The sequence below is a fragment of the Protopterus annectens genome, chromosome 5.part0 (genome assembly GCF_019279795.1).
Source record: "Protopterus annectens isolate FY-2018-M chromosome 5.part0, PAN1.0, whole genome shotgun sequence".
NCBI classification, from domain to species: domain Eukaryota; kingdom Metazoa; phylum Chordata; order Ceratodontiformes; family Protopteridae; genus Protopterus; species Protopterus annectens.
In genome coordinates this window covers 728,150,424-728,178,090 of record NC_056735.1, presented here as the reverse complement: position 1 = coordinate 728,178,090, position 27,667 = coordinate 728,150,424, and the positions used below count along the sequence as shown (strand labels likewise).

Genomic DNA, 27,667 nt, shown 5'->3' with positions numbered 1-27,667 from the left:
TTCAAATGACTGTCATTACTTAGTGAATTCAGTCCTCAATGATGTGCCACATAAACCCAGAAAACCACAGATTTTATGAGGAAGAGAACAAAAATATGAGGCAAAAATCTGGACAGTTTTCACAAGTGGCAGTGGGTAGGGAATTTAGGCTCTTGCTACCTGCACCCACGCTACAGGGTTTGAGCCCGAATAACTGCAGCCACAGCAGGGCATTTTACACACACACACACACACACACACACACACACACACACACACACACACACACACACACACACACACACACACGCACACTGCTTAAAAATCCGCTAAGCAAGTCAAACATCTTCAACAACTAAATGCTTGTGCCTCATGGAAGCTGGTGCTTAAATTCAACTATCATCAACGCTTGTGGAAGAGAACTGCTTAACCTACTAGCAAAGAAGAACTAATATTACTCTTGTGTTGAGTTCCTTACCTGGAGCAGCTGGAAAATGCACACATGGCTACCATGGTATTTTGTACTGCTGCTGGATGGCCAGAAAGTACACATTGAATCCCTCGAGCCCTCAGCCAATTCTGACAGGCTGCAGGCTGTTCACTGAGCTGACGTTATCGCACAAACCTCTGCACATGATGACGTTAGCCCAAAAAAGCTGAAAAAAAGAATGAAAAAAAAAGGCAAGGAAATTCGGAAATTAAGGGGTGCCACTCGGGAATCATGGAACCCCATTATTTGGACCTCAAAACCAGTAAAAACAGAGAAATTTTGTAAGGTTGCAAGGTATAGTGGGAATTTGTCCTTTACTAACTGTTGTGCAATCTCAGAGATGGCGGGGGTGCAGGTGGCTTACATAAAGTTTTTTTAAGCACATTTATTAAATTATGATTTAAGAAACAGACAAACATTAACAGAAAAGAAAAGATATCATGTTAACATTTTTCCATTTATATACATTATCCTTCACATCTTTTCTTTTTAACTATCATCAGTCCAACAGTACATAAATTGCTAAATTCCTGCCTTCCCTTAAAACTGACTCCTCTTCCTGAACATTACACTGCATGTGTTGTTTCCACAATTTCCATTTAATTCTATTTAATTTGCTCCTTCCCTTTTCTAAAGATCCATTTTCCAGTTCTTTTATCTCTTTTACAATATTCAGTAGTTCAAATACAGTTGGTTTAGACTTGGTTTCCATTTTCTAGTAATCTTTTTTTTGGCAGCCAACAGAATTAAATTTAAAAGGCTTTACTACAGACTGTGCCCCACAGCTCAAAAGAATAATGTTTTTAGTTACAGCCAGTTGTTCACCCAATACTTCTGACAAAGTACTCTGGAGGGAATATTTAAAATCTGCCAAGTTATTACACTTCTAAAACATGTGTTCCCAGTTACCTCATTATCCCCATCACACATCCAACATATGTTCTTCTTTGAAGTCTGCTTGAAGTGTGAAAATACCTATGCAAACACTTTCACACAAAGATCCTAAACCTTCTGGACTTTGTTGCAAACTTGGCTGCCACACATATGTCCTCCCACTTGTTTTGTAAATTGCTTTTCCAGTCCCTCTTCCCACTCTTTTTTAACCTCCTCTGACTGATTCTTATAGTTATCATGCAATAATTTATATGACCTTCCAATTATTCCTTTTATTAATAGCAGTTTCTTTTCTAGACTCAACTAAAAACTCTATCAGTGCAGGTCCTTCACTTAGGATTCCCCATTCCCTCTCTCTTTGCCTATATGCTATTAATCCCTGGTAGGGATCCTTTATTCTAGCCTGCAGTCCAAATGTCTCCTTGGCCTCATCTTACTCTATTACCTTTCTCACTCTAGTTATTTGCTCCCAATACTTGGTTCCTTTGCCAGGTTTCTCCAGTAAATTTATATACTTCTACTTGCAACCATCCCTACTGACAAAATCTCCATTCTCCATTCTTGTATTTGCTTAGTTCTTAGAATGCATTCTTCTACTTTATGAATATAATATTCTGTATGGTTATTATTCTCCTTAAGGATCTGCATCCAAAATCCCACTCTCTCACTCTATTTCGTAAACATCTCCCCTGCTTCATCATGATTATCCCTTTCCATTTAAAATTATATAGCCATCCGCTGGCTTTGTACTTTGATATTTTGAAGTATATCCATATATACACACATAAATATACACACACACACACACACACACACACACACACACGGGTGTGTGTGTGTGTGTGCGTGTGCGTATGTGTGCACATAATAAATATAAACATATATATATTTATAGAGACAGAGAGAGAGAGGAGACACATGCATGTACATACATACAGTACATACATAATCATAAATTTTCTTGCAAAATGTTTGATGACTGAAAACCTTTAGATACTGAGGAAAAATCATTTGGTTAACTGGACACAACTACTAGACTACACACATATACACTCTTCAAAGTCAACTTAAGGTGGGATTATTTTCAAGCAATTCTATAACAACCCATCAATAACAATCTATGCTTTCGCTACAAAATTATCTTAGCTTACAAACTTTCTAACCACTCCCTCCCAAACAATTACCCAACAGCTAACAATATCTATAAAAAAAACGAAAAGCCCCTACCAAATAAAGCAAATTCTAACATCTCTTCTATTATCTGGAGATGTTCACCCTAACCCAGGCCCAAACACCTCCTCCTCTACCTCTAAATCTATGACATTTGCATCCCTTAATGCACAAAGTATAGCTAACAAAATTCATAACCTTCAAGCCTGGCTACACCATAACAATCCTGATATCTTAAGCATATCCGAAACCTGGCTAAAACCTCATATCAAAGACAAGGAGATAGTCCCACCTAACTACTCTATTATCAGGGCAGACACAACCAGCAAAAAAGATGGTGGAGTTGCCCTACTCTACTCCTCCTCTCTATGCATTACTCCCTACAATAAAGCTATTCCCCAATTTAACAATGCAGAATTAATAATTGCCCAGCTTCAATTAAACAAGCACAAAAATATATGTATTGCCTCTCTCTACATTCCCCCTGGAGACAATATCTTTACTCTTGAAGATATCCTCTCCTGGTTCTCAACCAATATATCTAACAAAACCATCATAATGGGAGATACCAACATCAATTGGTCCTCCACTCAATCCCATACCCCCTCCATCAACATCAACCTATATAACTTCTCCCAACTCATCAGCTCCTCCACTAGGCCCTCTAAAGACTTCACCACTGGCAGTATTATTGACTGGATCTTCGTCTCTCACCCCCACTATTACCCTGATAGTGGAACTCTCCCTGACTCATTAAGCGACCATCTTCCCATCTTTGCTACACGCTTCCATTCTCCAGTACAAGCTACCCATAATTACATTTCTTTCAGACACCTAAAAAACTTCAACCCAGAAGCCTTCTCCAACTCCTTAAAATCAGTCAACTGGTGCCCCCTAAAAATTCTCCCCCTCGAAAGTGCAATCACTCACTTTAATACTTCCTTCCAAAGTCTTTTAGATATTCATACTCCATTAAAAACCAAAAGAATAAAAAACAAAACTACCTCTTGGCTAGCTAAAAGCACATTGAAAACCATGCAATTAAGAGATAAGGCCTGGTCACACTATCAGAAGCACAAATCTCCCACTACCCTTAATGAATACAAAACTCTTTGCAATACAGTAAAAAAGATTATTTTGACAGACCGTCAAAACTATTACTCTTCCCTCCAAAGTAAATACAAATCTGACCCACAAAAATTCTGGAAAGGTATAACATCCCTCCTAAAACCCGGCACAACTGAAAACCCAAACCCCAACCCAAATGTACAAGACAATGAACTCGCCACCGAATTCAACTCCTTTTTCATTGACTGTATCTCCAAACTTACCTCTTCCTTCTCAAGCAACCACCCACCCCCTACTACCACCTGCCCTCTTCCTACACTCCCCTCTTCTCCACTCAATCACCCTACTACCTCACAAACCCCTATATTCTCACTGAAACCAATCCCTACCTCCACTGTAAAAAAACTACTAAAGAAGCTAAAACCATGCACTAATGCCCCCGATAACATCCCCTCACACATCCTCAGCACATCTGCAGATGCCATCGCCCTCCCAATTAGTATCCTAATAAACCGCTCCATCCAAGAAGGTCTTGTTCCACAAGTCTGGAAAAAAGCTTTTATCATTCACCTTCATAAAGGAGGGAATAATACTAGCATTACCAACTTCCGGCCCATCGCCATCCTCTCTCCCATATCAAAAATTCTAGAAAAATGTATCCATTTACAACTCCTTCCCTATTTATTAGACAACCTCAAAAAATCCAAATCCACCAGAACCACTAGAGCAAGTGACTTAAACCTTAGCACGGATATAAATAGGACGTGCTGGAGGGATAGATTTATCACCCAGAGACTCCCCATGCTGTGGAATAAAATCCCGGTCCATGTGAGGCAGAGCACCTCGCTGGCTCTGTTCAAGAGAAATCTTGACCGGTGGATGGGAGATCGTAGGTTTACCCCGGGAATCATCTCTGTGTCACTGCTGGACAGAGGCACAACAAACTAATGGGCACATTATTTCTAACATAAGGGGTGGCGTAAGCCACATAACTTTGGACTAGGCTTATAAATGCCTTAGGGCAGATAGCCTAGTATAAACCTATGAACCTATGAACAATCTACTAAGTCCTACCCAACATGGCTTCCGCCCTAATCATAGTACTATGACAGCCCTCCTTTCATTCCTTGAAACTGTGAATAAAGCTAGAGACTCCGGTCTCACTGTATCTACCATCCTTCTTGATCTCTCCAAAGCATTCAACACTATCTCCCATAACCTACTGCTCACTAAATTGTCAAAGCTAAACCTATCACCTTCAACTCTTAACTGGTTCACCAGCTATCTCTCAAACAGGCAACAAGCTGCCAAATGGAAAAAAGCCATCTCCTCTTTCCTACACACCCCCACAGGGGTCCCACAAGGCTCCATATTAGGCCCCCTCCTGTTCAACATCTTCATAAATGATTACTATCACTCTATCCCCCATGCTAGTATCATCCAATACGCTGATGATTCTACAATCATCTGTGCAGCCTCTTCCATTCCAACCCTTCTACAGTTCACCCAAGAAGCATTCTCTACCACAGAACTGTGGATGAAAGATAACAATCTTGCACTTAATGCAGCCAAATCAAAATTAATGATATTTACCCCCTCTAAAACAAACACATTTGATAAACAACTATTCTCCATCACCAGTCAGAATAATACTCCACTTGAACTGGTATCCGAAACCAAACTTCTAGGAGTTCAAATTGACAATAACCTTAAATTTGAGTCCCATCTACTAATAAACATAAAAAAACCCCACCAAAAACTCGGCCTGCTCTATCGACACAAGCGATTCCTCTCATCAACAACCAAACTCACTCTCTCTACTACATTTCTCTTACCCTCTCTCCTTTATGGTGCCCCCCTTTTTACTAACCTACAATCATCTATTAGAACTAAACTATCTACCTGCTACAACAAAATAGCCAAATTTGCCACTAGTACCAAAGCTTCAAACACCACTTCATAAACTAAATTGGCTCAAACTTCCCAACTACCTCTCCTACACTCAACTCACATTTGCACACAAACTCATCTTCCAACCATCCCTCTGTCCCACCCTTTCTTCTACCTTTAAAATTCACCAGACTCAAAGACATCTCAGATCCACTAATCAGAACCTAATAGTAATCCATAGACCCCTTCGCCCCCCAGGACAAAAGCTCCTCTCTTTTTCCATAGCTCGATTATGGAACTCCCTACCTCCCTCCATTCGCACCATCGCTAGCCTTCCTACCTTTAAAAAAACACTTCACTCCTACCTAACATCCAGATGGGAATGCTCCTGCTCCCTCCCCAGATAATCATTCTCCACTTCCTCTATCCTTATTACTTTCACCTCCTATATTTTGCTCATAATCCTATCCTAAATATCATCTATCAACCTAAAAAAAAAAAATGTATATAACTACACTCTATCATTATTTTTGTGGATAATTCTACTGTTTGTAAACTTTACCTTGCTTTGAGTTGTATACTATGTAATGTATATCTCTGTAACATGTATTCTTGTTGGAGCTTTTCTCCCCAGGACTCCATTGAAAATGGGTTCACTTGGCCCAATGGACCATCCTGGTTAACCAACAGCAAATAAATAAATAAACCTCCTCTGTAACTGTAGCACACAGAGTTCAAGTTCATTTATATTTCTCAGTAGTAAGATACTACACTTTAAAACCAAGAGACATGATATACAATCCTATTATACATCTATACTGCCATGCACCTAGCCACTACATGTGATGCTTTACTACACAGTAGGAAAACAGGCGCTAGTTAAAAAAAATCACCTTACCTTTTTTTGGCTTCTTCATACTGCCAGCCAAGTTTCATCTTATCTGTTAGCCTTGTTCTTTCATCAAAGCCAAACTATGAACATGAAAACAATGACAAAGCTGTTAGTGCAAGCATATAAAACCTGCAGCATTACTGAAATGGCACTTTTTCATTCATGGAGGAACTGCATACAGCAGTGGTGATATTTTCAAAAATCTTAGTGGCAAGCAAATAGTTCTTGGCACTGCAGAATTAATAAACAGGCTATTATGCAATACATCCTTCTTTCCGTCTACAAACAATAAATGAAGCAGCAATGTAGCCTATTCATTAATCCACTGTAAGCAAACATCATACTGTGTTTTATAATAAACATGACAAAAACCTAACTTAGACCACATCTCATTAATGCAGACAGTTTATTTTTTTCTCGGGTTAGAAGACTACATAAATGTTGTCAGAAGAATAACCTTGGATTCATAACAACATTGCTTTAAACTGTTATGCAAAACTGTGAGTTGCTAAATATTCCTCTTCAAGACACCAGATTTGCCCTATCTGGTTTACATGAATAAATAATTGCTACATAAGACTCATAACTGCACATAAAAAACTTCTAATGGTATATAAACTACATTGCTTTTTATGAACTGTGTCATATGTGCAAGCAGTTCCCTCTAATGGTGTGCCTTGTTTACTAAGCAGCCTGCCTAGTACCATAGCAGGGACAGTCAAGGAGTACCAAGTACCACAGCCTGATCGGAAAAAGCTAAGCAGGAAATAAAACAGGAAATACCAATAAAACAGGAAAAGCCAATAAGATGCAACAGACAGATGGGGAAGTGGGCAGCACTGCTACAATATGTTTCTATAACTCAATATGGCTAGAAATTGAGTTTGAATCAGTCCACCGATCCATTTAGCAATAATAGCAAATAAGTCTCAAACAGCCACAAAAGGCTCTGTTCATAGCTAAAGATCTGTATGTGTGGCCACATTGGTGCCTAGAAACAGAGCTCCTACTTGATAGCAAGTCAATGGATAAAAATACCTGTAAATGCACAAGTCTAAGTTTCCTAAAGGTGTAATAAGTTCGTACTCGTATATTATGCTGTTGTGTACCTGGGAATAAGTTAAAAAATTAAAGATTTTAAAATCACCTGTACTATTCTCAACTATTTCAAAAAGCCCTTCTTGCTCCAATGCCATACTTTCTTGTGTTATCTCCTCATGCCAAAATTCCTCCATTCGCTCATGTTGTAATCCAGGGAGTATGTTTAATTGTACCAGTGATTCCTCAATATTTGTTGCGTCTAAAGGGGAAGCAACAAATACTGAGGAATCAACGGTACAATCAGACATATTCCCCAGTTTACAACATGAGTGAACTGAGGAATTTTGGTTCAAGGAGAAACAACTGGAGGTGATAACACAAGAAAGTTCAGCATCAGAGCAAGAAGGAATTTGTGAAATGATTGTGAACAGTACTTGGGAACAAAACCCAGAGTTTCAGATGTCTCATCTACTGGTCGCAGATCTGATGCTCTGTTCCCTCAGCTCTGAAGAGTAAAAAACATCTGCTCTCCCTTAGTCTGGATGTCTGCGCTCCCTTAGTCTGGACTTCTTCTTCTTCTATACAAATTAACTGCTACAATTGCTTAGCATACATACGAGAAGCATTCAAGTGCTAAATGCTTTTCTGTACCAGCATACTGAAATGCCACTTCAAAAAAGAATGCAGGACCTGCATTTCCCAATTGCTCCACCAACACCTTTCACCTGGAGTGGCTGCCCCCTTTGCCCCACCCTCGCTTATTTTCTTGCAAAACTCATGGACAAGGGTACAGTTCTAAATAAAGGGGGGATATGGCAGCTACTAAAAGAGAGCTCCACATCAGGACCCAGTCTCTTCTAGCTAGTCAGTAGAAACAGAGGTATCCACATCACAGGCAAGTAGGTTAACATGACTAAAGAGAGTCCTCCTGTGTTTGCCCTTTTGATTCTTTGTCAGTTAGAGCACCTTGCATCTCACTGATGCTTTGGGCAACAGTATGACAAGATGCAGAAAATTGAATATATTATTAACAAAAAGTAGGAAAGGGGACTTCCAAGATGGCTGCACATTGACTAACAGCTTAATTCTAGTTCTCCCAGTGTGAAAACAGAAACTTAGCAGAGAAAGCCACTGGACGTATATTTATGGGTAAATTTCAGTAACTGGCTAGTAAGTGCGCTGCCTGGATGCCAGGAAAAAAAAGAAATACAGACGACCTGAAATATAATCAGCTGCAAAAAGGTGAGAAAAAAGCAGTGACTGGGAAGAGTGCTGCAGCTGCTCAGTGAAAAGCAGTGCAAGCAAGACAACTACACACAGACATGGTTAAAATAAACAAAGAGCTGATGGAGTATATCAACTCAAACAACAAAAGGCTGGAAAAAATGGAAGAAGCTTTAAACAGATTTTCAGATGAGGTGATAAAACTGCAAAAATCAAAGGTCAAAATGAAGAAAAGGCTGACTGAATATGAGAATGCTCAAGAAGAGATGCTTAAAAATAGAATTAGAGGACAGAGCACGTAGGGAAAAACTGAAATTTTCAACTGTACCAGAGAAGCTGGAAGAAACAGACTGTATTAATTTTATGAAAGCATAAATAAGCAACTGGACTGGTACTCCACAGCAGGGGCTGTAAGTTCAAAGGGAAGATCATTTGTATGCTCCAAACTTGGTCACGAGAAAGCAACCTAGACCTTTAATAGTAAAGATACAATCCTACCAGCAGAAGGAGTTAATTCTAAGAAAACTGTTGTAAAAGGACAAAGTACTAGAACTGGGAAACAGCAGAGTGCTTGTGGAGAATGATTACTAACTGTACACCAGGCCGAAGAGGAGTAAATCTATTCCACTAGTCAGGGAATGTCAAGAAGCAGGCGTGAGATTCAAACTGCTATACCCAGCTATTTTCAAAATATTTCTTCTCAGAGGGACAAAATCATTTTTTGATGCAGTATATGCTAAGAAGGAAATTCAAACGTTTGTCCAACAAAAAAGTGAGCTGTGAAACAGAAGGAGATCCTGCTTCTTGTTCTTCTGGTAAAAACAACCACAGAGAGAGACTGTGCCAGTGAAACCTCTTCCAGTGTTTCAATGGAAAATGCTTGACAGAAGGAAAAAAGCACAAGAATTGACTTGAAGACTCGAGAGTACATGGGAAATGAAGCAGAGACAGGGTTTGGGAGATGGAGATGAACAGAAATAAAACCAATAACTTGGAAATTGAAAAATATGGGATTACAAAGCAATAATTAATTACATTTGTGAAATATGACAGAACAAGAAAATCTGGAAATATTGGACTTTTTTGGACTTTGCTAAACTTGTAAAAGATTCTAAAGCATATACCCTATGTCAGTCATTAATGTTCAGAAAAATACTTAGGAGAGGAGAAGAGGAGGAAGAAAGTTTACTGTAAGTACAATCATTTTTTTTCTTAATAGTAATCTTAGCGTGGATAACCTTTCTTTTAGGTTAACTCAAGCCTGTCAGGGTGGCTGTGAGTTTTGGACATTTATTCCTGTTAGGAGGGTAAATCTGCAATATTCGAAGATGTACATAGTTGTGTGTATTAGTATTAAGTTAACAGGTTTTAGGGGGGCACTGGGGTATTGGGAGTCTGTTTTTTTAAGGCTTTCAATAAAACCTGCCAAACAGTGTATGCATGTAACACAAAATCTGGAACTAGACATTTAGCAAACAAGATGTTACAAATAAATTTTGGGAATAATAACTTTTTAACTCAGTGATGCTTTCTGTAATACCTTTAAATGTCAATTGTCTCAGAGATAAATACAAAAAAAAAAGAAAGAGTAGTGACCTATATCAAAAAATGTACAGTGCAAATAGCTATGCTACAGGGGACACACTTGGAAAGAACTGAACATGTGAATTTGATAAAGAAATGTTTTCAGGATGGTTATTCAGGGGAATACCTGGGACAAAGGAAAAGAGGAGTACTTATATTAATTGCAACAGGAGCTCTAATAGTAATAGAAGAGGATAAAAAAGATAATAATGGAAGATATGTAGTACTAAGGGGCTACTGGCAAGGGAGGAGGATTACACTAGCATGTATTTATATTCAACCTAAAACTGCTACAATGGAGCTTAAGAAAAATTCTGGGAGAAATAATCAACTTTCAACAAGGGATATTACTTATAGGTGGGACTGGAATTTGATTTGCAGCAGTGAAGATGGTCCTGGGGGGCCCAGAAGGGAAAATATAACAAAGGAGGATAGACTTTTGAAGAAATGTATGAAAACATTTGGCATGGAAGATGTGAAGTCAGTACTAGGAGTTCAGAGTGAATTTACATGTTATTCCCAAAAATTCAAAACCTGGGTCTATATCAGTTCATCAAAGGTTCATTTCTGCAAACCCTCATTCATCGACCCTAATACAGCAAATATTCACATCAGCAAACATTACCTTCAACAAACGACTTACCCGGGGAAAGGAACAAGTTCCCCAGCATTCCAACCATCACACAAAACACAGTATTTCAAACCCACCCATGCAGGCAGCTTCACCTCCCCCACCCTTCAACTGTATATACCAACTACTGTGAGGAAAAGGGCAAATTTCTTATGATGGCCAACTTGCTCCTTTTCCAGGGTAAGTCATTTTTTGAAGTGAATGTTCTCTGATGTGAACGTTCACTGCATTAGGGTCGATGAATGAAGGTTCGCATAAATGAATCTTTGACACAGTGATACAGACCCCCAAAAACTGGACTAGGCTACACAGAATGTACATTTCCCAGGAACATGTGCATTTAATTGAATGTCTTGATATGCACCCATAACTATTTCAGATCCTATGCCAATAACAACTAAAATAAAAACACAGGATAATGAAATAAAAATAAGACACTGGCACTTTTCCACCTATCTGTTGACAAGAGAGGAATCTAAGGAATTGTCAGTGGAAAATATTCAGGAGCTATTACAGAATATATAAATTTCTTCTGAAAATATAGCTAGGGAGTGGGATAAAATTAAAGTAGAGTTTAAAAGGGTGGAAATAAAAGAAAGGGAGATATGGTTAAGAAGTAGCAAGCATTATTTAGAGGGACTGACAAATGTTAAGTATTGCAGAATAAGGGAAATCTCACAGAACAAGAGGAGCAACTGCAGAATGCTAAAAAGTAAATAAGGAATTACCCTTGTAATATGCATGAGTTTAGAAAGATTGCTCTTAAGCAACTGTTTTTTGATAACAACTCTAGCGCACAAAAACTTTTAGCACAATGACTCAGGCAGTATAAAGTAGAGAGGGCTGTCACCATGCTTACGGAAGGAAGATAATAAGAGAACCTGTAGAGGCATTAGAAATATTTTGGAAATTCTGTGAAAAACTGTATAAACCATAGAAATATGGAAATCAAAAAAAGGTACAAATGGAAATGTTTATGGAAGAATTAAATATACCAAGGTAAGAGGTAGATGAGGTTCAACTGATAACAGGATAGGAGGAGATGAGATAAAAATGGTGATGTACACAGAGGAAAGTCCCCAGGAATAGATGGCATTCCTGTGGAAGTTTGGAATTTAGGGGGATAAATCTGATAAAGATTTGGAAGGTTTTGTTTAATATTATTTTAAGAGAAGGAAAAAGTACTAACACCCTAGAAAAAAGCAGTGGTAGCTCTAATACCTAAAGAGGGTAAAAACATATCAGATTCAGCTTCATACAGGCCTCTTTAAATACTAAACTATGATTATAAAGTATTTATGTCTATAACGGCTAAAAGAATGGCAAAAGTGATGCCAAAATTGCTTGACACAGATCAATGTAGTTTTGTGGAGGGGAGGCAAATATTTGACAGCATTAACAGAACACTGATTATCAAGAGGGAAGCAGAATGTAAGAAAATACCACTGTTATTGGTGGGTCTTGATGCAGAGAAATCATTTGATAGAGTAAGCTGAGACTTTATGAGCAGGTCAGTGGAAGACTTTGCATTCCCTGATAATATTATAAGGTTGATTAGGAGTACATAAGCGAGATTGGAGGTGAAAATTACAGTATGTGGGTTCATCTCTGATAATTTCTGCTTGAACAGAGGAACCAGGCAGAGATGTCCTCTTGCCCCTTTGTTATTTGCATTATGTTTAGAACCACTGGCAAAAAAATAAGGGACTCAGAAATTCAAGGGTGTAATTTGTATGGTAGTCAAGAAAAGCTGGCTGTATTTTTTATCAACCAGAAAATTTGTGGATAGCTATTAATAAAGAGCTGAAGGATTTTACCTGGGAGGGGAAGATGGCAAGAGTCAAGTGGGAAAAGCTGATTCTTAGGATAGAAAAAGGCGGATTGGGTTTACCCAATTTGAAGAGGTATTTCAGAGCTGCACAGTTAAGGCTCCTATACATAGCACAAGCAGAAACCTATAATTCAAAGTGGAAAAGGATGATGATGAAACAGGGGGAAGCTCAAGTAACAAGGAGAGACTGGGATTTTGGATGTATATCCTTAAGGAGAATAACAATAACCACACAGAATATTGTATTTATAAAATAGAAGAAAGTATTCTAAGAACTAAGCCAACATGGGAAGGGATAAATGACTGCAATTAGGAATACAGACAACAGGCAAGAGGGGGTCAGAATTTACTGGAAAAAAAGGCAAGAGAACCAAGGAACAAATAATTAGAGAGGGAAAGATAACAGAATGGGAAGAAGCCAAGACTTTATTTGGACTGCAAGCTAGAGATTGCCTTCCCTATCAAGGATTGATATCAAGAGTATAGGTAAAGAGAAAGGAATAGGGGGATCCTAAGCGAAAGACCAGCACTGGTAGAGTTTTTGGTAGAGTCAAGAACAGAAGCTGCTGTTAAAAATGATAACTTGTAGAGCATATAAAACACTGCATGATAACTATAAGAATCAATCAGAGGAGGTTAGAAAGGATTTGGAAGAGAGACCAAATAAGCAATTCACAAAGAAACAATATGGGGGTATACGTATGACTCCCAAGTATGCAACAAACGCTAGAAAATTTAGGAATTTGCTTGGAAGTATTTACATAGGTATTTTTATATCCCAAGTACACCCCAAAGAAATTTTCCTTGGGTAGATAGTAAATGTCGGAGGTGTAATGGGGAAGAGAGAGGTAATCTGCAGCATGTTTATGGAATGTAATGAGTTGGCATATTTTAAAAATTCCCTGCAGACTACTCTATCAGAAATACTGGATGAGTAAATTGGTATAACTAAGGAAATTATTTTTTGAGCTATGATACAGACCTAGAATTGCCTAGACATAGTAAAGCCTTGCTGAGTTTAATTATGGTGGCTGCCAAAAAAGAAGTTACTGGAAAATGGAAATCAAAGTCTAAACCAATTGTACTAGAAGTAATGAATACAGTAACAGAGATAAAACAATTAGAAATGGGATCTTTAGAAAAGGGTAGCAGCAACTTACATAGAAAAAATGGGAATTGTGGGAACAATGCATACAAAAAATGTTTGGGAGGAGGAATGGGGTTTAAGAGAAAGCAGGATTTGAAGAACTATGTAATGTTTGACTGGCAAAGACTGGATAGATTATACGCTATGTAAATCTTTTGTAACAAAAAGACAGATCAACATGTTTGTTTTCATTTATATAAAAGTATGACTGCCTATGTCATAAGTGATAATTTAATAAAGATGTTTTTTGCTTAAAAATGGAAATCTTTGGAACAATTCATGCAGAAAAATGGTTTGGAGGAAGAACGAGGTTTAAGAAAAGGCAGTCACTGAATAATGTATATAATGTTGCTTATACTATATGATATTTAATAATGTATGTGATGTACAATACTTGTAAATGTAAACTTATTAATGTGGTTTGATTGCTTTTATATAAATGTAAAGTTGTCTATGTCAGAAATGATGAATCAGTAAAGATGTAAAAAAAAGACAACTGCAGGGCCTTCTTTACATGCGCCAGGAAACTCAGAATTAACACTCATTACTACTCTGACCTCATATCTAATTACCTTTTATTCTTATCCTAAAACCATCCTGTACTACTCTGACCTCATTTCTCCAAAGACCAAAGAGGACCAAACATGGCTTGGTGTAAAACAGCTTTAATAAAACACAAAAAAAGAGTAAGCACTTTCACGACTTTCCATTTGCTTCTTCAGACTCAAATACAAAGAGAATAGTATCAAAGCACTTAAAAAGACTGCCCAGTCTTAAGCAATTAAATAATCCTTGAAGGCTTATGTGAAGCCGAAGTACTAGGGTGCTGTTTTTGGTGGTACTGACAGATTTGTTTTATTAAAATCCTTTGGCTCATACCTGGAAATTTGTTGTACCAATTAAATAATTAGTCAGTTTAAAGGCATATCTCCAGAAACTACTAAAAATGAATTACATTTCACAGAGTCACCATGTCAATATGTAAATACACATAGTATGAAAAAACATGGGTTAAAAAATTTTAAAAAAACACTTTACTCAATGGGGGAATGTGCGTGTGTACAGTACCGGTTTAACAGATGCAGCATCATTAAAACCTGGTTTCTTGTCTGCATTAAAATGTACTATCCACCTAAGCTCAGCTAATTCTGTTTTATTCTTGGTATCCCCTTTCCTTAAGCTCTCTTTAACTATCTCAAGTACTAGGAATCTAAAGGCATGGTGCATGCCATACTCCTTAGTATGCCTTGCTACTGCATAACGCTCCTTATTATTCCTAATATCTCCAAGGTGTTCCATAATACGCTCCCTTAAGGACCGATTCATTTTACCTGTATAGAATGCTGTACATTCCATACAGTAACTGCAATATACTACATTCCTTGTGAAGTAATCTGCATAAAAAGTATGTTTCATCACTATCCCTTTATGCATATGTGTAAGTGATGGTCCTATATGTATAGAATAACAAGCACTGCAGTTCTTACAAGGATATGTTCTTTGTCTCTGTGAAGTCACAAGTGGTTTATTCATTCCTGTCCTATAACAGAGCTGTCTCTTTATGGATAAGTTGTTTTTAAAAGAAAACAAAAGGGTATCACTAACAATTCTACCTATCTCTTCAGAGGCTTTCAAAATGTTCCAATTCTTTTTGATAATTTCACAATAAGTATTAATATTACTAGAAAAAGTTATAGGCACTCTGATACTCCTTTCAATATTCATAGCAGGTGTTGCATCCTCATCCACTAGTCGTTCAGAGAAATAAGGTCTAACCTTCGTCTCTCTTTCTCTTAAAAGTAGAGAAATGCAGTTGTATATCTCTTTCTTTGAGTAACCTCTGTCTAGAAATTCTCTACTGAGGTCAGTAAGTGCTTCCATCAAGGAATGTTCTTCATTATGTAACCTCATAATATGCAAAATCTGCCCTTTTAATATTCTTACGCACATGTCTAGGATGCATACTACTTTTACGAAGTAGTGAGTTCTTCCTAGTTGGCTTCCTACATTAAACTTGTTGTCAGAAAACCCCTTCCTGTTTTCTTTACCATCACATCTAGGAAATCAATATGCTCCCTAGAGAATTTAACTGTAAACTTAAGGAAGGCTGTAGTGTTACCAAGCTACTCAATAAATTCCAGCAGAAGTTCTTCTGAACCACTCCATAAGAGAACTATGTCGTCCACAAATCGCACGTACCATAGTACGTTATCTGTATATCTGTTATTATGCACAACACACATCTCCTCCTACTGCAGCAATGCCAGACTGGCATAGCTATTAGCACATGCTGTGCCCATAGCTACGCCAATCTTCTGTAAAAACTAGTCATTATTAAATACAAAAACATTATTCACTAAAACAATTTCTAGTAAAACGCATATTAGATCAATCTTATCAAAAGCTAAGCACTTCTTAGTCACTATATACTCTCTGATAGTTTCCACTCCCCATATGTTAGGAATAAAGTACAGTTTTGTACCTACCATAAATGTAGATGTCCGAGAGGAATGCATCTGCAGTCTTTACAAATGGGTTGTCCTGTCGTCAGGCAGCCCTCGGATTCCAAAGTCTGGGTCTGGCTTACTTCACCCGACGTCATTGCGGCAGTTATTCGGGTATAAAGGCATCAGCCGATGCCATTTTCCTCAGTGTTTCTTGCCCCAGATGCCAGGTGCCCTCTAGGATGGCTAAATTTGGATAAATGCCAAAGTTTCCAAATAGTAGAGAGCAAACACACAAAATAAGCATGTATGTACATATATACAAACAAATACACCATAATAGATCCCCAAGCTAGCTGAAGATTGGTAAGTACCTCAGAGGGGAAGGAGGTGACTGCAGATGCATTCCTCGGACATCTACATTTATGGTAGGTACAAAACTGTACTATGTCCTTCAAGGATGCATCTGCAGTCTTACAAATGGGTAGAATACCATAGCTAAACTAGGGAGGAGGAAATGAGAATAGATTATGGTGTAGTCAGGATCCCTTGCAAAACAGCAGTGGCAAAACCAGCACGGGATCTAGAGTATAGAGGTAAGTTATAATGCTTGGCAAATGTATGCACGGAGGTCCAAGTAGCAGCCTCTATAATGTCCTTGGTAGCCACAAGAAAGCTGTGGTAGTGGCGAGTGAGGCCTGATGTTCTCTGGAGTTTTCTTTCCATGGTAGGAGTAACAAAATCTAATGCAATTTCCTATCCATTTGGAGATTGTCTGTTTAGAAATTGGTTTTCCTTCTTTTCCTGTTGCATATGCTACCAGAAGCTGGTCAGTTTTTCTATTGTTTTTTTCCTGTCCAGGTAGTTTGTCTGTGTACATCCAAGGTATGTAAGAGCTTTTCTCCCTGTTCTGTGGGTTGGGGAAGAATGTAGGAAGGTGGATAGCCTGATTTAAAGAGACTCTGGATACCACCTTAGGCATAAATGTAGGATTTGTTCTCATGGACACTATCTTGATGGAAGATCAGGAAGGGTTGTACTGCCATTAATGCCTGTAGTTCAGAGACCCTTCTGAGAAGTTATTGCCAGCAGGAAAGCAGTCTTCCAGGATAAGTATTGTAATTCTGCTGTAGCTGCTGGTTCGAAGGGAGGTAGAGTCAGTTTTTCTAGCACAAAGTTCAAGTCCCATGCTGGCAATGGAGGTTTCCTGGGAGGTTTTACATTTTTAATTCCTCTCAGAAACTGTCTGAGCAGAGGATGTGAGAAGACAGGAGGATCCAAGCTGTATTCTGCTGAAATAGCTGATGCATGTATCTTGATGGAAGAATAGGACAGGCCTGTATGGAAGAGCTCCGCCAAGTACTCCAGGATGTTGGCTATGTTCACCAGTGTCACATCTTGCCCTTTGCAGTACTCAGATGAGATATCTTTTCCATTTTGCTGCATAATTCTTTCTTGTTGAAGGTCTACGAGCCTCCAGGATTATGTCTTTAACCCTTTGGGATAAATTTGGGTTAATTGCTGTTATGTAATGTTCCAGGCAGTTAGCTGCAGAGTTTTAGGTTTGGATGCAGGATGTTGTAGTTGTTCTGTGTCAGCAGTAATGGGATCAGGGCAGTGTCCATATTTGTTCCCGGACATGCTCCTCAGCAGTGGATACCAATGTTGTCTTGGCCAGTCTGGGGCTATCAGAATGATCCTCTTTGATCTTGAGAAGCACCTTGTGCATCAAAGGAAGTGGTGGAATGCGATGCTGTCAGGTTTTCCAACTGAAGGATAGGAGTCCACCTTCCAAGCAAGTGGGTGGTAAGTCCTTGTGCAGAATTTCTTCAACTGGTGATTGAATGGGGATGCAAACAAGTCTATTTGTGGTAATCCCCATTCTCTTGTGATGGTTTTGAAGATGTCCGGATGCAGCATCCATTCGTGGGCATCTGTTGTAGTCCTGCTTAATATGTCTGCTAGAATGTTTTCCTTCCTGGTACATAAATTGCCTGTAACTGAATGTTGTAGCTCAGAGCCACATCCCATAGGTCCAGTGCCAGCCGGCATAGAGGGTATGAGTGTGTGCCTCCCTGTTTGTTGATGTACCACATAACTGTGGTGTTGTCTGTCCTTATCATCAACTGGCCTTCTTGGAGAAAAGGTCTGAATGCCTGGATTGCCAATTTTACTGCCATCATTTCTTTTAGATTTATGTGCAGATGCAGCTGGTCTTGAGTCCATAGGCCTTGAATGCACTTGCCCATCATGTGTGCCCCAACCGAGGTCTGAGGCATCTGTCGTGATGGTTTGTCTTGGTTGACTTTTGCAGAAGGGCAATCCTGTGTTTGATTGACAGGCCTGAGCCCACCATAAGAACTCTTGCTTCAGGCATGGGATCATTGGAATTTTGGTTTCTAGGCTGTGCTTGTGCTGAGACCACAAATTCTTTAGGTACCACTGTAGCTTTCTCATATGCAGCCTGGCATGAGGGACCAGTATTATGCAGGATGCCATGAAGCCTAGAGCTTGTAGCACTTTTCTTGCAGTTAGATGGTTCTGCTTTGTTAATGCCAAGAAGTAGAGAGGAAGTTGCTCTTTCTTTTCTGCAGTTAGAAATGCCATTTGTTTTGATGTGTCCAGTTCTGCCCCCAGAAAGGTTATTCTTTGGGATGGAATCAGCCTTGACTTTTTTGTATTGACTGTATATCCCAGGGCTTGCAGCAGGTAGATGACTCTTTGTAAGTCTTCTGTTAGTTTGTTTTGTTGTCCGCTTGTATCAGGCAGTCGTCCAGGTAGGGATAGATTTGAATTCCCTGAAGTCTGCAATGAGCGATTACTGATGCCAGGCATTAGTAGATAAGCCAAAGGGCAATGCTGAGAATTGATAATGCTCTGATCCTGCAAGAAATCTGAGGTATCTTCTGCAAATTGGTCTTATGGGGACGTGCAGGTATGCCTCCTTGAGATCTAGAGTTACCAGCCAAGACTCCTTGCCCAGCATGGGAAGAAGCTGCTGTAGGGTCAGCATTTTGAATTTTGGAACAATGAGGAATGTGTTTAAAGCGGACAGGTCTAGAATAGACCTCCATTTGTTTTCTTTTCTTGGTACCAGAAAGAGTCTGGAGTAAAATCCTTTCCCTTGCTCCATAGATGGTACCTTTTCTACAGCTCTCATTCTTAATAATTGAGATATTTGTTTTAGAGCTTCTGCCCTTTGAGAAGGTGGTAGGTTTGGCATTCCTCTCTTTCCTGGTAGTGTATGGAAATGGAACCTGTAACCTTTGTCTATAGTTTGCAAAATCCATTTTTCTCTTGTAATGCAGTGCCAGTTTCTTGAAAATAATGTTAGCTTTCCGCCTAAGGGTGCTTCTAGTTGTTGCCTGGTTGCCACCAAGTCACTGTGATTGAGTTGTTGTAGTGGTGGTGGCTGTATCCGTGCCTTGTTGGTTGTTACCCTGCCACTGGATTGGTTTCTGCCTCTAGAGCCTATTCCTGCCTCTTTGTGCCTTAGAGAGGGCCAGTTCCTGCTAAACCTTGGAGGTTGAACTTGTAAGAAATCTTTCACTGTTTGCACAGATTTTGCTTTCTCTTCCATCTTTTTAGTACCTGCTAAAGCGGGGCACCAAATAAATTGACTTTGTCCATAGGTGCATCCAAAAGCTTAGATTTGACATGGTCTGGTAATGCCTGTTCTTTCAACCATGCATGCCTTCTGATAACTGTGCCAGTCATGGCTGATCTAAAGGAAGCCTCCAGTGCATCATAGCCACATTTTAAAGAATGGTTACTAACCTGCTGTATGTTATGTAACATTTCTTGAACATACTTTTATCTAAAGATTCTTCAGAGGACAGCTTTAGTCAACTGGTCAAGCATAAACTCTTGATATTGAATCATATGAAATTGGCAGTTCAAAGCTCTAGCTGACAAAGTAGCAGAGGTGTAAACTTTTTTACCCCATCTCTAAGGACCTGGATTCCCTTTCAGAGGGAGGGTTTTAGAAGAAGTAGCTGCTACAGCTTTAGGGCCCTGGGAGATAGTCTCTGGATCTGCAAAAGGAGCCTTATATAAGTGGTGATGAGTGTCCGGGACCCTGTAGTACCTATCGGGCTTAGCAGGAGCCGGAGGTAAAGTATCAGGAGCAGTGCAAGCATCATTAAATGCATCATCAACAATAGATAGAACTGGAGGTATAGCTAAAGGCCTATGCTGTGGCAAATGTAGAAAGGTCCTAAGCCTTTTTCTAGAGTCTGAGAAATCTTGGCCCTGCCACTGAAATTGTTCCCTCATAGCGTGCAAGGTTTCCCCAAAGGAAAATTCCTCAGGAGGAGAGGCTGAAGGGATGGACTCCTCAGCACCAGAGTCTTCGTAAGGAGAATAAGAAGCCTCAGGAGGGTCTGTATGTTCTGAGTCATCAGAGGAATCATCTGTGGATACTGGCTCAGGGGGCTCTGCTCTAGGCCTCTTTTCTGGAGGAGGGAGAGAGGCCCTGTCTGGATGAGGCTGGGCTCCACGAATTAAAGAGATGAGATCCTCTGCCAAAGAAAGCATATGGGAGCTGGTGCTGGGCCTGTGAGAGGGGCTTGGCAGGCACAGGTTTTGATGCTTTGGCTGCTTTAGCCCTGGCAAAGGCCTTAATAGACATAGCTGGAGGAGGCCTAGCAGCTAGAAATATCTAGGGAATGGTGTCTGATAAATCCTGTGAAATCGCAACAGAAGGTTGGATTTACCAGGTTAGAAGAGGCCTTATCGGCTGAAGAAAGAACCGGAGGATCCGCGGCATAATGTAGGCAAAATCGAGCCGAAAATCTGTTCAGCAAAGTCCGGCGGCGTCTAAAGCGCCCGCCGGTTAAAAGAAGCACAGGCTAGACAAGCTGCTACGTGGTCTGGGCCTAAACAATGTATGCAATAGAGTGGAAATCTTTATGAGGTATTTGTTTCAAGATAAACAGTTATTAACTTTCTCTGACATCGGCTGAGGAGCTTTATAGAAGTCTTAGTAGTAATCTCTGGATCTGACTGAAACAGCTTCCTCCGGCGCCACGGCGCAAGAAAGACTGAGGAAAATGGCCGGCTGATGCCTTTATACCGAATAACTGCTGCAATGACGCCGCGTCGGGTGAAGCGACAGGACAACCCATTTGTAAAGACTGCAGATGCATCCTTGAAGGACATCAGTAAATAGTGGCTCTACATCCAAAGTGACAAACAAAAAATGATCACCAGACAATTCTTTTTCTATAGTATAAAAGTCGTGTAAAATGTTTTTGTATACTTCAGTACAATATTATTGCCCTCTAGAGCAGGGCGTAAAGTTTTATCTATATAAAATGAAAGGGGTTCAGTTGCCCAACCTTTACCTGACACTACTGGTCTCATAGGTGGGCAAATGCATATTCTTATGCACTCTGACCTCATACCTGATGGTACCACTTATTCTGATCCCCAATCCATCACCGTTATTCTAGCATCTCCTAGATCACATATACCACTGCTCACCTTGTTCAGGCTGGAAAGCAAAACACGTACTCATCAACCACAGTGACACACCATTACAATCAGAAACTACTGTAAGAGATATAGGTACTCTTTCCTTTTATTCTAACATCTGTATTAAATTATCACTTAAGACATAAGCAAACACATTAACAGAAAAAAAAACATATTAGCATTTTTCAATTTACATACATTTTACATCACATATCTTTTCCTTCCTTGTAACTATCATCAGTCCAGCATTACATAAATTACTAAATTCCTGCCTTCCCTTAAAACTCACTCCTCCTCCTTCTCCTGAACATTACTGTGCCTGCTACTGAATTATTTCTGTGTAATTCTCTCCTTCCTTTTTCAAAATACCCCTATCCCAGTTCTTTTTTTTCTTTTATACTATTCAATACTTCAAATATAGTTGGTTTAGATGTTGATTCCCATATTCTAGTAATTGTTTTTTTTTTTTTTGGGGGGCAGCCAAACAAATTCAACTTAACAAGGCCTTACAATGTCTAAGAAATTTAGATCCTGTCTCCCCATCTCAAAACAATCACTCCCTTAGTAACAACCATTTGATCACCCAACATTTCTGCATCTTACTATATGTATACTATTGTACTAATTATTCTATTTTGCTTATATTTCTGTGGAGCTTTTCTCCATGGGCCTCTGCTGAAAATGGGTTTCTGGCCCAGTCGGACGTTCCCAGTAAACAAATGTAGATAAATAAATAAGTACATTTCAGAGAGAGTACTATGCAGGGAATTTTTTAAATGTGCCAACTTATTACACTCCCAAAACATATGTTCCCAGTTACCTTTTTCTTCCCCATAACACCTACATTTGCTATCTACCTGAGGAAAAAGTTTGCTTAGGGTGTAAAAATACCTATGTAAACACTTCCAAGCAAAGATCCTAAATCTTCTGGACTTTGTTGTAAACTTGGTAGCCATACATATGTCTGCCCACTGTTCCCTTGTAAATTGCTTTTCTGGTCTCGCTTTCCAGTCTTTTCTAACCTACTCTGATTGATTCTCCTAGTTACTATGCAATATTTTACATGTCCTATTAATTATCCATTTTTAATGGCAGCTTCTGTCCTAGATTTGACTGAAAAACTCTACTAGAGAAGGTCTTTCACTTAAGATCCCCCTATCCCTTTTTCTATGCTTATACTCCGATATCAATCCCTAGCATGGTAGACAGTCTCTAGCATGCAGTCCAAACATCTTATTGGCCTCATCCCACTCTATTACCTTTCCCTCTCTATTTGCGCCCAATAACTTGGCTCCTTTGCCAGTTTACTCCAGTAAATGTCAGCTCTCATTTGCCTATTTTCTGTACGCCTGCTTGCAATCATCCCTATTGGCAGAATCTCCTTTTTCCACTCTGTGTTGGCTGAGTTCTTGGACTACTTTCTGCTACTTTATTAGTATAACATTTTGTATGGTTGGTATTATTCTACGTAAGTATCTGTAGCCAAAATCCCACTCTCTAAGATGATACTCAAAATCTTATAGTTAAGATAGGAGGATATGAGATAAAAATGGTGATGCAGAATCGATCTGCAGGGAAGTCTGCAGGAACAGGTGTTCTTCCTGTGGAAATGTGCAAGTTAGGAGTGTAGAAAGTGACAAAAGATCTGGAAAATTTTGTTTAATAGTATTTTAAAAGGATGGGAAGTACCAGCATCTTGGAAGAAAGCTGTGGTGGCTGTATTAACCAAAGAGGAGAAAAGACCCATCAGACCCAGCCTCATATACACTCACTTTAATTTTAAACCACAACTATAAAATGTTTGTGTCTATAACATCTAAAATAATGGCAAAGATGTTGACATGACATAGTTATGAATCGATGTGGTTTTGCAGAGTACGGCAAAGGAAGCATTTGGATTCACTGATACAATAATTGGGTTAATTAGGAGGATATATGATAGAACAGAATCAAGAATTAAAGTGTGAAGGTTCCTCTCAGATAAGTTGTATTTGAACAGAGGAATCAGGAAGGTGTCCTCTTTCTTTTTTGTTATTTGCTTTATACAGAGAGCCATTGGCAAAGAAAATACGGGACTCAGAAATTCAAGGATACAACTTGTATGGCAATCAAGAAAAGTTGGCTTTATCTGCAAATGATATTATGTTATACTTGATAAAACCAGAAAAGGACATCTCAGGTGTTGTGGAACATTTTGAGATGGTCTCAAGTCTTTTCAGGATATAAAATGATATAAAATGAATGAAGATAAAACAAAGCAGCCATACATTGTGTGCCCACTCATGAGCCTGCATTTAAGGGGAAATGACAAGATGAAGACTTTAGGAGTATGGATTAAAGAGGCCTCTGTTACGAAAGCTAAAGATATGTGGGAAGAGACTAAACAAAAGATAATACAAACACTGAGAAACAGGAAACTCATATTTACATATACGGTTAGAAAGATACAAGCAGTGGAAATGTTTTAGTCCCTTTAAGATACAAGCAGTGAAAATATTTTAGTCCCTTTAGTTTTACATATAGTTCAGGCATATTTTTATCAACTAGAGTAAGAATTGTGGCCACTGATTAATAAAGAGTTGAAGGACTTTATCTAGGAGGGAAAGAGGGCAAAAGTTAATTGGAATAAATGAATCCTCTTAAAAGAACAAAGTGGTCTAGGGTTACCTGATTTGAAAGGATATTTTAGCACTACAAAGTTAATACTTATACACCTAACACAAGCTGAAGGTATAATTCAAAGTGAAAAGGGAATATAATGAAGCAGGGGAAAGTCCAAGAAGTAAGGTGAGACTAAAGTTTTGGATGTAGATCCTTAAGCAGAATAATAACCACCATACAGAATATTATATTCGTAAATTTGCAGAACGTATTCTGAGATCTAAGACAACATGTGAATGGAGGAAGATTTTGCCAGTAGGGATGACTGCAAGTTGGGGTACAGAAAGTGGGCATGGGGGGGGGGTTGAAATTTACTGGAGAAAACTGGCAAGGGAACCAATGTAATGGGAGTAAATAATTACAAAGGGAAAGGTAATACAGTGGGAAGAGTGCCAAGAATAACTTTGGATTGCAGGTTAGAGACTGACCTCCCTATCAGGGACTGATATCAGATTACAGGGAAGAAAGAGAGAGATAGGGGACTCCTAAGTGAAAGATCTGCTCTGGCAGAATCTAGAACAGAAACCGCTGATAAAAAAGGGGATAATTAGTAGGGTATATAAAATATTGCATGATAACTATAAGAATCCATCAGAGGAGATTAGAAAATACTGGAAAGAGACTGGAAAAGTAATTTACAAGGGATTAATGGGAAGGCAAATCTATGGCACTCAAGTATGCAACAAAATTGAGAAGGTTTAGGATTTTTGCCTGTAAGTGTTTGCATGGGTATTTTTATACTCCAAGCAGACTTCAAAGAATTTTCCTCAGGTAGACAGTAAATGTTATAGGTGTGATTGGGAAGAAAGATGCAACTGGGAACATATTTTTTGGGAGTGTAACAAGTTGGTAGATTGAAAAAATCCCTACAGAGTACTCTGTCAGAATTACTGGGAAGCAATTACTGGGAAGCAAATGACTATAAGTAAGGCAATCAGTCTTTTAAACTGGGATACAAGATATGAATTGTGCAGACATAGTAAGGCCTTACTAATTTTAACTCTGTTTCCTGCCAAAAAAGCAATTACTAGAAAAAGGAAATCAAAATCTAAATCAGCTGTATTACAAGTACTGAATATTGATATAGAGTTAACATAACTGAAAGAAGGATCTTTAGAAAAGGGAAGGAGAAATTACATAGAAATAAATAGAATTTATGGGAAAATACATGCATACTAATGCTCAAAAGGAGGAGTAAGGTTTACGGGAAGGCAGAAATTGAGTGATTTATGTGATGCTGGGCTGAAAGACAGCTGTTACATGTAAATGACACAAATGTTAATAAGGTTTGTTTTTTTTTATATTAATTTATGTGTGCGCCTATATCATCAGTGATGTTTGAATAATGGTGTTTAAAAATATAAAAGTATACAGTTTTACAGTCAGAATATAGGCTTGCAGCTATAAAGCAAACACAAAGCTGAGATGGAAAACTAACGTCAGCATTTTACTAATAAAAAAAATAAATGTTCAGGAAAAGCACCTGTACCATACACAGTTTGCAGTTATGCCAATATTGTGTCTACTTTCTCACTAGACTATTTGCTAGCTTAAACACGTCTGTCTAACCTATGATTGAAAGAAGAAAAGTATGTGGCAGTCTTAATGGCTCTAAGAAGTTAATTTCATACCTTACCTAACTAGGAATGGCCTACTTTTGGTTAGCCAGCAATTCCTGATTTGGACTAATAATGGATAAAAAGAAATAATAATAAAGAAAGAAATGTTAAGTCCTCATTTCCTGTCTTCAAAAGGGGCACGTTTAAGCATTCGATACAGAGCCCAGACAAAGCATTTTCCAAAAAAGGATGCATCAATGTTGCTGTGATCTCTGATAAACTTATGCAATTTTATATAGCTGCAGGCCCGTACCTATGAACTTCCAACAATAATCTTGCACGAAGGAACCTTTAACTCTTTATGATGACTCAGAGTATTACTACAGAAAAAAAAGAAATATTTACTTCTGCAAACGCTTGTGAAGAGCATGACATCAGAGACTTATGAATCAGCAGCTACGGGAATGCCAGTGTTACCATGCTGCAGATTTTTAACTGATTATAAAGCCTTTGTTGTCCATAATACATTAATGCATTGCAGGAAGCCACTAGGTCTAAGGTTTACTTCATGCCACTGCACCCTTTGTCCGTACCAGTTTAGACCTATCACAGTTCTCCAACAAAATCGTAAATGTGGCACTACTCCAATTAATCACATCAGTATCTGAAGGTATATGCCCTTTCCTTTATCCTTAGAAGAATTCTATATGAGCCTTAATCAACTGCCCCAACTCTATAATCATGTTATTATTATTATTATTATTATTATTATCAAGTTACCCTGCCAAAGAGACAACTTTTGGAAAAAAAGTTAATTAACAGGATGAGATTTTTGTATAGCCTACTGAAAACACTTCCCCCAGGAAAAGGTATTGTGAGATGATGAGACAAACAGATTGAATTAACTATTCCCCTTTGTTAAGAACTTTTCAGAATTTTACAAATGTTACTTACTAACACCCTTATACACAACTGCCAGCACCTAAGAAAATAGGCAGGCTAAGAGACTAGAAACTGATGGACATGGACAAGATGCAATCGGCAAAAATGCTTTTAGCTCCTTTGGTTCTGAACATAAGCAGAAGTGTAGCTAGGGTGGAGCAAATGGGGGCAGTTGCCTCCGGCACAAAGTGTTAGGGGCACAACTGGCAGATATGATTGGTCAGTACTGCAATACAGTATTTCATTTCCACAGAGGCATTTCTGAATGCAGGTATGAACATGAATGGCAGTACTGCTTTTGTGGGCAGAACTGAAGTGCTTCATTTGTCATTCTACTTGAGTTGAAAAACAAGATCCTCTAATTCAGGATTTGAACACTTTCTACTTTAAAAAAACTGTAGCAAATAGCTTGCTACAAATGTTTTAGGATTACTGGATTTGAATGGGGACCTTAAGCCTACACATTTGAGACTTTCATATATATTATACAAGCACAAGGTTATAGAACAAAGCAGAAAAATATGACAATGGAGCAAAGTGGAACTACAAGGGATGTAGAGAAATTAGGATTTTGGAAGCAAGCCCTTAAGGAGTCAAGAAATAATTAAACACAACATTAAAGTGGCAGACTTTATAAATACTAAACAAGTGGGGAAAGGATACTTTGTCAATATAAATACCTACAACTAATGGTACAGAAAACTGCTTCAATACTGGAAAAAGATAAACTTGTTAACGGCTTCTT

General features: G+C 38.7%; 1 protein-coding gene across 2 annotated transcripts in view; it reads right to left on the bottom strand.

Moving 5' to 3' along the window:
* WWC3 (WWC family member 3) overlaps positions 1-27,667 on the bottom strand; it is a 1,641,181-nt gene that overhangs the window by 605,685 nt on the left and 1,007,829 nt on the right. For both annotated transcript variants that reach the window (XM_044072574.1, XM_044072573.1), the window contains exon 8: positions 6,390-6,463. In XM_044072574.1, the coding sequence (XP_043928509.1) occupies positions 6,390-6,463 (74 nt within the window). The remainder of the gene's footprint in view (positions 1-6,389; positions 6,464-27,667) is intronic.